Raw genomic sequence first — 13,661 nt, 5'->3', positions numbered from 1 at the left:
CCCTTATGGCAGAAAGCGAAGAGGAACTAAAGAGCCTCTTGATGAAAGTAAAGAGCAGAATGAAAATCCTGGCTTACAACTCAACTTTCAAAAAATGAAGATCATGGCATCCAGTCCCATCACTTCATGGCAAATAGATGGGGAAACAACAGTGATAGGTTTTATTTTGGGGGGTCCAAAATCACTGCAGATAGTGACTGCAGCCATGAAATTAAAAGACACTTGCTCCTTGGAAGAAAAGCTATGACCAATCTAGACAGCATGTTAAAAAGTTGAAACATTACTCTGCCACCAAAGGTCCATCTAGTCAAAGCTATGGTTTTTCCAGTAGTCATGTATGGATGTGAGAGTTAGAACTTAAAGAAATCTGAGCAAGGAAGAAGTGATCCTTTTGAACTGTGGTGTTGGAGAAGACTCCTTGAACTGCAAGGAGATACAACCAGTCCATCATAAAGGAAATCAGTCTTGAATATTCTTTGGAAGGACTGATGCTGAAGCTGAAGCTCCAATGCTTTGGCCACCTGTTGAGAAGTACTGACTCATTGGAAGAGACCCTGATGCTGGAATAGATTGAAGGCAGGAGGAGAAGGGGATGACAGAGGGTGAGATGGTTGGATATCATCAGTGACTTGATGGACATGAGTTCGAGCAAGCTCCCCAGCTGGTGACAGATAGGGAAGATAGGGAAGCCTGGCGTGCTTCAGTCCATGGGATTGCAAACAGTCGAACACAGCTTAGCGACTGAACTGACTTAATTGATTTTTAAAGTTATTTTTAATATTTTCAGTTATTTATTTACGTGAAGTATAGCTGATTTACAATGTTTCTGCTGTACAGCAAAGTGATTCAGTTACACACACACACATATATTCTTTTTCAGATTCTTTCCCATTGTAAGTTATTATGAGACGTTGAACACAGTTCCCTGTGCTATACAGTAGGTCCTTTTTGCTTATCTATGTTATACGTAGTTGTGTATTTCTGTTAAACTCAAATTCACGATTCACTCCCCCTTTCCTCCTTGCTAACCAGTAGTCTGTTTCCTACGTTGGCAAGTCTGTTTCTGTTTTGTAGATAGATTCATTTGTGTCATATTTTAGACTCACATGAGATTTGTCTTTCTCTGTCTTACTCACTAATTTCACTTAGTATGAGAATCTCTAGGTCTGTTCATGTTGCTGCAAATGGCATTATTTCATTTTTATGGCTGAGTAATTTTTCATACATATATGTATGTTTTAATATATATAAATATATACCACACCCTCTTCATTCATTCATTTATTGATGGACATTTATGTTGCTTCCACATATTAGCTATTATAAATAGTGCTGTTATGAACATTGGGGTGCATGTATCTATTCAAATTAGAATTTTCATCTTTTGCACATATATGTCCAGGAGTAGAATTGCAGGAACATACAGTAGTTCTACTTTTAGTTTTTTAAGGAACCTCCATACTATTTTTTATAGTGGCTGCACCAATTTACATTTCTACCAACAGTGTAGGAGGGTTCCCTTTCCACCACATCCTCTCCAGTATTTATTGTTTGTAAACTTTTTAATGATGCCATTCTTATTGGTGTGAGGTGGTACTTCACTGTAGTTTTGATTTGCATTTCTGTAGTAATTAGCAATGTTAAACATCTTGTATGTGCCTGTTGGCCATCCGCATGTCTTCTCTGGAGAAATGTCTATTTAGATTTTCTATCCATGTTTTGATTGTTTTTTTTTTAATATTAAGCTGTAGGAGCTGTTTGTATATTTTGGAAATGCTTTAACTGATGTTTAAAATTAACAAACCAATATTAGATCTTGATGGCATTGGTTAAAAAGTTATTCATCATACAGAGTCCTGCTGAAGATTTTATGTTGAAGAAGATGAAGGAAGAGGAGGAATTGGGGAGAGGAGGGAGGAATGGAAAGATAAGGAGAAGAATAAAAAGAAGAAGGAGGGGAAAGAGAAGAATTTAGTGTTTCTAGAATTTTTTAATTTCCAACTTTTTGTAGACTGATACTTTTGTAAAATGAAACAACTTCATAGCAATGTGAAAACAGCTCAGTTCAGTTACTCAGTCATGTTCAATGCTTTGAACCCCATGGACTGCAGCACAACAGGCTTCCCTGTGCATCACCAACTTCTGGAGCTTACTCAAACTCATGTCCATCAAGTTGTTGATGCCATCCAACCATCTCATCCTCTGTCATTCCTTTCTCCTCCCACTTTCAATCTTTCCCAGCATTAGAGTCTTTTCAAATGAGTCAGTTCTTCCCATCAGGTGGCCAAAGTATTGGAGTTTCAGCTTCAGCATCAGTCGTTCCAATGAATATTCAGGACTGATTTCCTTTAGGATGGACTGATTGGATCTCCTTGCAGTTCAAGGGACTCTCAAGAGTCTTCTCTAGCACCACATTTCAAAAGCATCAATTCTTCAGCGCTCAGCTTTCTTTATGGTCCAACTCTCACATCCATACTTGACTACTGGAAAAACCATAGCTTTGACTAGACGGACCTGTGTTGGCAAAGTAATGTCTCTGCTTGCTAATAGGCTGTCTAGGTTTGTCATGGCTTTTCTTCCAAGGAGCAAGTGTCTTTTAATTTCATGGCTGCAGTCACCATCTGCAGTGATTTTGGAGCCCCCCAAAATAAAGTATGTCACTGTTTCCATTGTTCCCCCATCTATTTGCCATAAAGTGATGGGACAAGATGCCATGATCTTGGTTTTCTGAATGCTGAGTTTTAAGCCAACTTTTTCACTCACCACTTTCACTTTTATCAAGAGGCTCTTTAGTTCCTATTCACTTTCTGCCATAAGGGTGGTGTCATCTGCATATCTGAGGTTATTAATATTTCTCCCGGCAATCTTGATTCTAGCTTGTGCTTCATCCAGCCTGACATTTCACATGATGTACTCTGCATAAAAGTTAAATAAACAGGGTGACAATATACAACCCTGATGTACTCCTTTCCCAGTTTGGAACCAGTCTGTTGTTCCATGTCCAGTTCTAACTGTTGCTTCTTGACCTGCGTACAGATTTCTCAGGAGGCAGGTAAGGTGGTCTGGTATTCCAATCTGTTTAAGAATTTTCCACAGTTTGTTGTGTACCTTTGGAGGTACGGGTCAGCAGTTGCCTGCCACAGGGGCAGAGCTTCTTGTTGCAGCAGACCTGGGTATAGCATAAGCCCTCTTGGAAGAGGTTGCCATTAACCTGACCATAGAGCTTCCAGAACTTACACAGGACTGGGGAAACAGACTCTTGGAGGGTACCAAAAAATGTGAAATTACTCTGTTTCTAAATACTCATCACAGTTTTTAAACTTAGCTAACCTCAATTCCCCAGCTGATCAGTAACAAATAGTTTTGTGACTAGCACAGATCTGCAAACTACACTTTGCATTCACAGACTGGAGTATTGTGGTGCCACAACAGAGCTGGAGGTTTGTTTCATTGTACAGGAGACACGAATCAAGACCACCCCCAAGAAAAAGAAGTGCAAAAAAGCAAAATGTCTGTCTGAGGAGACCTTACAAATAGCTGTGAAAAGAAGAGAAGCAAAAAGCAAAGAAGAAAAGGAAAGATATACCCATTTGAATGCAGAGTTCCAAAGGATAGCAAGGAGAGATAAGAAAGCCTTCTTCAGCGATCAATGCAAAGAAATAGAGGAAAACAATAGAATGGGAAAGACTAGAGATCTCTTCAAGAAAATTAGAGATACCAAGGGAACATTTCATGCAAAGATGGGCTCGATAAAGGACAGAAATGGTATGGACCTAACAGAAGCAGAAGATATTAAGAAGAGGGGGCAAGAACACACAGAAGAACTGTACAAAAAAGATCTTCATGACCCAGATAATCACGATGGTGTGATCACTCACACCTAGAGCCAGACAGCCTGGAATGTGAAGTCAAGTGGGCCTTAGGAAGCATCACTATGAATAAAGCTAGTGAAGGTGATGGAATTCCAGTTGAGCTATTTCAAATCCTGAAAGATGATGCTGTGAAAGTGCTGCACTCAATATGCCAGCAAATCTGGAAAACTCAGCAGTGGCCACAGGACTGGAAAAGGTCAGTTTTCATTCTAATCCCAAAGAAAGGCAATGCCAAAGAATGCTCAAACTACCACACAATTGCACTCATCTCACACGCTAGTAAAGTAATGCTCAAAATTCTCCAAGCCAGGCTTCAGCAATACGTGAACCGTGAACTTCCAGATGTTCAAGCTGGTTTTAGAAAAGGCAGAGGAACCAGAGATCAAATTGCCAACATTTGCTGGATCATGGAAAAAGCAAGAGAATTTCAGAAAAACATTTATTTTTGCTTTATTGACTATGCCAAAGCCTTTGACACTGTTGATCACAATAAACTGTGGAAAATTCTGAAAGAGATGGGAATACCAGACCACCTGATCTGCCTCTTGAGAAACCTGTATGCAGGTCAGGAAGCAACAGTTAGAACTGGACACGGAACAACAGACTGGTTCCAAATAGGAAAAGGAGTACATCAAGGCTGTATATTGTCACCCTGCTTATTTAACATCTATGCAGAGTACACCATGAGAAACACTGGGCTGGAGGAAGCACAAGCTGGTATCAAGATTGCTGGGAGAAATATCAGTAACCTCAGATAAGCAGATGGCACCACTCTTATGGCAGAAAGTGAAGAGGAACTAAATAGCCTCTTGGTGAAAGTGAAAGAGGAGAGTGAAAAAGTTGGCTTAAAGCTCAACATTCAGAAAACTAAGATTATGGCACCTGGTCCCATCGCTTCATGGCAAATAGAGTGAGAAACAGTGGAAACAGTGGCTGACTTTATTTTTTGGGGTTTCAAAGTCACTCCAGATGGTGATTGCAGCCATGAAATCAAAAGATGCTTACTCATTTGAAGGAAAGTTATGACCAACCTAGACAGCATATTAAAAAGCAGAGACATTACTTTGTCAACAAAGGTCTGTCTAGTCAAGGCTATGTTTTTTCCAGGGTCATGTATGGATGTGAGAGTTGGACTGTGAAGAAAGCTGAATGCAGAAGAATTGATGCTTTTGAACTGTGGTGTTGGAGAAGACTCTTGAGAGTCCCTTGGACTGCAAGGAGATCCAACCAGTCCATCCTAAATGAGATCAGTCCTGGGTGTTCATTGGAAGGACTGATGTTGAAGCTGAAACTCCAATACTTTGGCCACGTGATGCGAAGAGCTGATTCATTAGAAAAGACCCTGATGCTGGGAAAGATTGAGGGCAGGAAGAGAAGGGGACGACAGAGGCGAAGATGGTTGGATGGCATCACTGACTCAGTGGACATGGGTTCAGGTAAACTCCGGCAGTTGGTGATGGACAGGGAGGCCTGGCATGCTGTGGTTCATGAGGTCACAAAGATTCAGACACAACTGAGCAAGTGAACTGAACTGAACAGAGCCACAAACCCAGCCTGAAGGTGAAACAAAGAGCTAGGTTTATTCAAGCCAGACATTATAACTGGGATATGTTTTAGCAGTATTGGATGCCCGAAAAGTCTAACATTTACGTCATGATCAAAGGTTAGGATATTCACAGATTAAGAATGAAAGAGCCCAGGTATCACATCAACTTTCATACACACACCTCCAATCCTCATATTCTTTTGTATGTTAATATATGATTTTCTTTATGTTTCTATTGGTTTATTTTGGACTCCTGGCACGTACCCAGTGTGGCACTTTAATAGCCTCTGTCCCAGAAAGTTTTAATCTCAAATGTGTTCTCTATCATCAGGGGGTAGCTAGGAGGCAAAAGTTAGTACAGTTTCATGGATTGTATCAATGGGACACTAAACTCAGAGGGATTTAATTGACTCATCTAGTATTACTAAACAAGTCAGCAGAAGATAAACTAAAAATAACTTTTCTATTTTGAGAGATGACAGTGATTTAGTTCAATTTAGTTTACTGAATACTTACCCTGTTTCAGGCATTATACCATGCTAGAGCTACAGAGGTGAATAAAACAGTCCTGCATACTATAAAGAGTTCAGATCATCTTGGATAACATTGATAAATATCTTTATATTTATGATTCATTGTGATAAGTGATACAATAGCAAAATAAAATGCTACAGGATCCTAGAGGAGATAAGAGAATAATGTTACCTATAAAGGTGGAGGAATTATGAAATAAGTCACAGAGAATGTAAGACTTAAGACAGAGCATTTAAAAAGTGTCAAATGTCTTTAGCAAGAGGGGATGGAACAGATATTCCTGGAGAAGATGTAACCTGTACAAAGAAAAGAGTAATGTAAATCCACGTGTGGAAAGTCACTCAGTCGTGTTCGACTCTTTGCAACCCCACGGACTGTAGCCTGCCAGGCTCCTCTATTCATGGAATTATCCAGGCCAGAATACTGGAGTGGTTAGCCTTTCTCTTCTCCAGGGGGTCTTCCCAACCCAGGTCTCCTGCACTGCAGGTGAATTCTTTACTGTCTGAGCCATCAGGGAAGTCCAAGCATACTGGAGTGGGTAGCCTATCCCTTCTCCAGTGGATCTTCCCGACCCAGGAATCAAACCGGCATCACCTGCATCACAGGCAGATTCTTTACCAGCTGAGCTAACAGGGAAGCCCAAAGAATGACAAAGTATCCAATGCAGCTGGGACGAAGGGTGTTGCAAAGATGGTGAAGGGATAAGGAATGATGATTCTTACATTTGGAAATGTAAGTGAAGGCAGGTGGTAGAGCATCTTATATGCTGGAGAAGTTTAGCTTTGCTGGGGAGCCTCTGTAGGGCTCAGAGCAGGACAGATGATGCGACTGTTTTTTGCCTTAGTTTGTTTTTCTTCTATTAATGTGTCTTTTTTCCTTCCTTAGTATATGATAATTATACAGTATTCACCTTAAAGTATTATTGTGTGAATCAAGTCATTGTTTTGAAGTTGTGAGTTTTAAAATGGTATTATCTGTAAGATATTTTGAGCTATTGTCATCTTTTTTTGTTCCTTCCTCCCTCCTTTCCCTCCTTCCTATCAATGATTTAGCAAGTACGATTTCATAGGGGGAGGAAGGAAACACCTTACTTACATTTCCAATGTAATGTAATTCGAAATGCCCTCACTTATATTTCCAAACGTAAGAATCATCATTCCTTACCCCCTCACCATCTTTGCAACCCCCTTCATCCCAGCTGCACTGGATATTTTGTCATTCTTTGGGCTTCCCTGGTAGCTCAGCTGGTAAAGAATTCGCCTGCGATGCCCGTGACCCCAAATTAGTAAACACTGACTACACAACCATTAGTTTAATCAGGGGAAACTCTAAATTGTGAAGGACTATGGAACAAAGGAGCATTTTTGTTTTGTTATTATTATTATTTTACCTAGAGAGAAGTTTGATCTAGATTCTTGGATCTGGATTCAGGGCAGGAAATGGATGGCAAAGAAACTATCATGGTGGCACAGTAGCCTGAGGTTTTGGACTCTGTGTGCTCATCGAAGTGTAAGAAGGTGATATAGGCATTTCTTATGGCAGGAATCACCATCTGCAGAAATAGGTTTTCCTGATAAGTAGTCTCCTCACAGCTCCCTTCAGGTCCTTGTTCCTTAGACTATAGATGAAGGGGTTCATCATGGGAGTCACCACTGTATACATGACGGCAGCCACCTTATCCCTTTCTGCTGAGTAGGCAGAAGAGGGAAGAAAGTAGACCCCACTGATAGATCCATAGAAGAGGGACACAGCTAAGAAATGGGAGCCACAAGTGGAGAATGTTTTCCACTTCCCCTTGGCTGAAGGAATCCTAAGTACAGTGCAACCAATAAGGAAATAGGAGACACAAATGAAGGTGAATGGAATGAAGATAACTGCTCCCCCAATTACTAGGATTGTCAAGTCATTGATCTGGGTGTCTGAACAAGCCAGCCTTAAAATGGGTTCCAGGTCACAGAAGAAGTGTGGAATTTCTCTCTGATCACAGAAATTCAAGAGGCCCAGCAGACCAATATGAAGTACTGAAAGAAGATTACAGACAACCCATGGAGTCACTACCAACAGGGCACAACGCTTCAGACTCAGTAACGCAGCATAGTGTAATGGGTAACAGATGGCAACGTACCGGTCATATGCCATGGCTGCCAAGAGGAAATTGTCCAAGTCCACCAGCAACATAAAAAAGTACATTTGTGTGAGGCATCCTGCAAAGGAGATGACTGGGCTCTGGCTTTGGATGTCTGCCAACATTTTGGGGACTGTAGTAGATGTGAAGCAGATGTCGGTGAAGGATAAACTGGCAAGGAAGAAGTACATGGGGCTGTGGAGGTGAGCATCATTGACGATAGCCAGGATGATAAGTAAATTTCCCACCATGGTAACCAGATACATGCACAAAAACAGCACAAAGATGTGCTGCTGCTGTTCAGACACCGCTGTGAGTCCCAGGAGGAAAAATGCAGAGATAGTTTGGTTTCCTTGGAGCATGATTCTTCTGTGTCTAAAAAGGGAAAAAAATGTGACTTTATTGTAAAATGGTAACATGACACAAAAGCTAGTCAGAGGACATTGTAGCATATTATAAAAGTGAATCAAGCCTTGGAACTTATTTTGTAAATCTTATTTTCTGCTTACTAAATACGAGCTCCACAGGGCATGAATTTTATCTACTATGTTCAGTGCTGTACACCAGTGCTAAAGATAGTGCCCAGAACATAGTAGGTGTTCATTAAATATTGGTTGCATTTATACACGAACGAGTGAATACATTGAAAAATAAATATTCTGCACGTATGACGCACTATCTTCATGACTGTTTTCTGTGCTTGTCTAAGCCTATTTCATCAATTTTAAAATGTGGAGAAGATCCACTTTATATTTTAAAATGTGGAGAATATCCACTTTATAGGATTTTTGTGAGGATGGTAAGGACACATGTAAAATGCCTGTATCTGTATTTTATCTATTGCCTCAGAAATAGTAGCTGCTATCATTCACTAATTTGGAAAAATCACAGACTTTAAAGGCAAAAAGAAACCTTTAGAGAACATACAGCTGAACCTCTGTCTTTGGGCAGTTAAGTATTCAATATGCATACGATGATTTAGCTGATTGTGTTTCACTGTTCCAGAGACAAAGATGCCACACTCAACTTACAACACCTGATCCAAAATTTTATCCTTTTCCTAATTAGCTCTTCCTCCAATCTTTCTGAAAACTTCCCAGTTTTTACATCTCAACAAGGAGAAAATAGTCAGTACCATAAATGCTGCTGAAGTCCTGTAGGGATGTCCACTGAATTAAGCAATGCAATGGGAAGTGTTCATAACATGACCATTTATGGTGGAGCTACTTGGGTGAAAGCCACAATGAAGAAAATTTAGGGGTAACACTTTAACAACAAGTGTTTATTGAGGGCTTACAATGTTGCAGTTGCATTCAAGTGCTAAGTGCTTTACATCAATTATTTTAGTAAATATTCACCACAACTCGGTGAGCTAAGTAGGTCTATTAAGAATATGTTCCATTTGCAGATGAAGAAATCAAGAATTACATAATTTGATAAGAGTGATGCATAGCTAGTGTATATTCTGAGCCCAGTCTGACTTCAGAGACTTCTGATGAACTGTTAATACTATGGTATATAACTACTATACTGCTTATGGCTTCGTGTTTGTGAAGAGCCTCACCTATGTTTTAGGCAAAGAAGAGCTTGCTCAGCCAAAGTCAAAAAGCTAGTAGATGGTGGAGCTTGACTTTGAATCTTGATGCCAAAATGTTTTTGCCATCTCTGTATAAGTCCAAATGAGAGCAGATGGGCTTACAAACGGGAAGCTTTGTCTTTGCTTATTCCAATTTGCACCTTATCTATGCTGCTGTGAGATCCATGTTATTAATACACACTTGTTACTTATTCAAAAATCTATGTGTCTTCATACCACCTTTCCAGTCTAACACAACTGGATTGCCATTGTATTAATTCACCTACTTCTGTTGCTTTGCTGTTTAGCTTTGTGCACTCTGAAAAAAGAGGTTAGCAGAACTAATGAATAGTTGAAGCAAAATTGCAGGAGAAATGTTGCACTTACTTAACAACACAATTTTCCCCAAGTACTGTAGCAGTTCTCATTTGCATACTAACAAATAAATGTGCTAATTGTAAATCCCGGGCAGGATCAGTTCTTGTGGGACCTCTGCTAGGCAACATTTAGCCATTTCATATGTACAGAATGTACTGAAAATAATAAACTGACATATTATTATAGATTCTTCACTGATGCAGACTATATTAGTAAAATTTGACAGTCCATGTTTCTGATTTGATCTTCAAATACCATATCAGTTAGTTCAATTTAACTGCTTGTACTCATCTACTCTCCCCAAGCTGGCACCATCTTTTACAACCAAACACGAGTATATTCAGCTTTTCAACCCTTGTGTGTTCAAGTCACTGATTTGGTACAATACTTTTGTAGTGACCTTGAGGAACAAGTGTTTGCATATTTGAGCTGAGAGTCCCTCTCCTATGGAACTTACCTACATGTTTTGTGGCTGTTTCCAAAGCTTTTCAGAAGGAAATAATTCCACTTCCTCAACTTAAAAAAAAATGGTGATTTTCCCAGCCATAGATGCGAACATTTTCCCTTCCTAAAAACAGAAAAAGGCAGAGGAGAGGGCTGAAATAGAACCGAAAACCTCAACCGGTGGTGTTGTCCCTGCTCTTGGATTTAGAAAAAGATCACCCTAGGGCTCAGGACACAATCCTCTAGGCTACTCATTAGAAACTACTCTCAATTCCATCCTCTATGGACCAAGACCTCCCTACTGGGATATACTGATATTCACTGATTTCTCATACATTTTATTATAAATATAAATAATTATTATACAAGAATAATGTATATTAATTATATGCATAGTATAATGTATACATATAAATTATATATATAAGTCATATATATATATATATATATGAATAGAAAGCAAGCCTATGTCCCTGTTGTATTTTCACTCTAGTTAGAAAACAAAAATACCAACTTTTGAAGGAAAATTTCACCTTCCTTTCTACCTAATAGTTATCTTTTGTATCTCCATATAATCCAATAATAAGCTGACTCGGGTAATATTTGGAGAGCTTTAGTAATGAAAGCAACTCTGCAGAGTACTTATTATTTGCCAGGCATTATTCTAAACCCTTCATGTATATTAACTCAGTTGATTCATTTTCACAATAAAATTTGAGGTAGGTAAAAATATCATCCCCTTTTCACAGAGGAGGAAACTGAAACCCAAAAGGTTAAATGATTTGCCCAAGGTCAGACAACTGTTTGATGGCAGAGCCAAGGTTCTTACCAGAAACTCTTGCTCTTGATACCATTTTCTTAATTGCTGCATTCAATTATCACTTATTAATCATGGGGGATCTTTGGAAGGGGGAAAGGCATTCTGAGAATTTGACTAAAAGTATCTTTGGAAATATCACTCCTATCATTCTCCCTACCCTAAATCCCAGCAAATGTCCTCACTTCCTGTTTAACTCTACATCCAAACCAAGAATTTGTGAACGTTTCACTACCCTCTTTTTTCTTAATGTTATTATGGAAGGACATCCTTCCTCTTATTGAAGGCCAATCCCTTCACCTATATTCTGGATTCCTTCCCCTATTGCCTTACCAAGGGACTTATGTTATCAGTTAATTTCTTTCTTATATCTTCAACCAACCCTTCTCTATTGGATTTTTCTTTTGGCTTTAAAACGTGTTATAATTGTTCCTACATTCAAAACAAAACAAAACAAAAAAACAGACAAGCAAATCTTCCAGGATTCCTTAGCCTCCTCAGTTACTAAACAATCTTACATCTACCATCAAACACAAATTTCTTGAACTGTCTACCTTTCTGTCTCAATTTCTTCACCTCAACCCACTCCAATCTGTCTTCTGCCCCACACAACTCCACTAAAATAGCTCTTGATAAGGTCACAGTGACACCTGTGTTGCTAAATCCACCCTTCTTGGCAACTCAACAGCACTCACCTCAGATGATAGTCCTCTTTCTTTATATTGCTGTTCTGTTGTTTTTAATTGCTAAGTTTTGTCTGACTCTTTTGTGACCCCATGGACTGTAGCCTGCGAGGCTCCTCTGTCCATGGGATTTCCCAGGCAAGAATACTGAAGTGGGTTGCCATTTCCTTCTCCAGGGGATCTTCCCAACCCAGGGATAGAACCCTGGTCTCCTGCACTGGCAGGCAGATTCTTTACTGCTGTGTGTGTGTATATATACATATATGTATGTATATACATATGTATAGGTATATACATATATATATATATATGTATATATATTCCAGTAGCCATATATGGATGTGAGAGTTGGACTAAAAAAAGCTGAGTGCTGAAGAATTGATGCTTTTAAACTGTGGTGTTGGAGAAAGCTCTTGAGTGTCTCTTGGACTACAAGGAGATTCTAAAGGAAATTAGTCCTGAATATTCATTGGAAGGAATGATGCTGAAGCTGAAACTCCAATACTTTGGCCACCTGATACAAAGAACTGACTCATATGAAAAGACCCTGATGCTGGGAAAGATTGAAGGTGGGAGGAGAAGATGACAGAGGATGTGATGGTTGGATGGCATCACCAAACTCACTCGATAGACATGAGTTAGAGTAAGCTCCGGGAGTTGGTGATGGACAGGGAAGCCTGGCGTGCTGCAGTCCATGGGGTCTCAAAGAGTCAGACACGACTGAACAACTGAACTGAGCTGATAGCTGACTTACAATGTTGTTTTAGTTTCAGGTGTACAGTGCAGAGATTCAGGCATATATATATGTATATATCTATATCTATATATTGCTCTTTAGATTCTTTTCCTTTATTGGTTATTACAAAATATTGAGTACAGTTCTCTGTGCTATACAGTAGGTCCTCTTTCTTGATGTACCTTCTTTTGTTGGATGTTGAGAACCCTGAATCCCTTGGTTTTCCTTCTATCTCCTTAACCACTCTTCCTCCATCTCCTTTCATGGCTCTCCCATATAACCTTTAAATGTTGTGCTGTGATGTCACAGAATTTTTTTATTTGCTCACTCTATTCTATCCCTAGAATAAAATTATCCACTTTCATTACTTCAGTTAAATCTTTATGTTGATGATTCTGTTTCTTTTCTTTAATTAGCTCTCTCTCTCTGAGCCCTGGAATCATATGCCTAACTGTTTGTTATAAACACTTCTATATCTCATAAGCACCTCAAATTCATTATTTTCAAATCCATACTCATTGCCTACCCACACCACTGCTGAAACCAATTTCGGCCCTGTTCCATTATTTCTTACCTCAGTAAAATGTTACATCATTGATTTTTGTCATTTTTTTTAAAACTTCCATCTTTATTTCTTAAGATCTCATTATTTAAACCTTGTAGATTCCCCATCTTAAATATCTCTCAAATGTATTTCTGGAGAGTCTGGAGAGTTTCTGGAGAGTCCCAAAGTCCTTCTTGCCTTATTGTTTTTTCATATGTTTATATTTTCTTTCTGGAAGGAAATACCCTCTATATTTGGCTAACATGTTTTTACTTCAGGTCTCAAAATTTTTTTTTGGCTCCACTGAGAGGCATGCAGGATCTTAGTTTCCTGAACAGGGATCAAACCCAAGCCCCTTGCAATGGAAGCAGAGTCTCAACCACTGAACCACCAGGGAAGCCCTTTC

The 13,661-nt window shown here is 39.3% G+C and overlaps 1 protein-coding gene across 1 annotated transcript; it reads right to left on the bottom strand.

Annotated features, from left to right (window-relative positions):
• Positions 1-7,497: 7,497 nt before the first annotated feature.
• LOC109554762 (olfactory receptor 1468-like) lies at positions 7,498-8,439 on the bottom strand. The gene has a single exon (XM_019955400.2). It carries the CDS (start codon positions 8,437-8,439, stop codon positions 7,498-7,500), a length of 942 nt encoding a protein of 313 aa, XP_019810959.1.
• Positions 8,440-13,661: the final 5,222 nt, after the last annotated feature.

This window comes from Bos indicus, chromosome X (assembly GCF_029378745.1).
Source record: "Bos indicus isolate NIAB-ARS_2022 breed Sahiwal x Tharparkar chromosome X, NIAB-ARS_B.indTharparkar_mat_pri_1.0, whole genome shotgun sequence".
Lineage (NCBI taxonomy): Eukaryota > Metazoa > Chordata > Mammalia > Artiodactyla > Bovidae > Bos > Bos indicus.
This window is presented reverse-complemented; position numbering and strand designations above follow the sequence as displayed.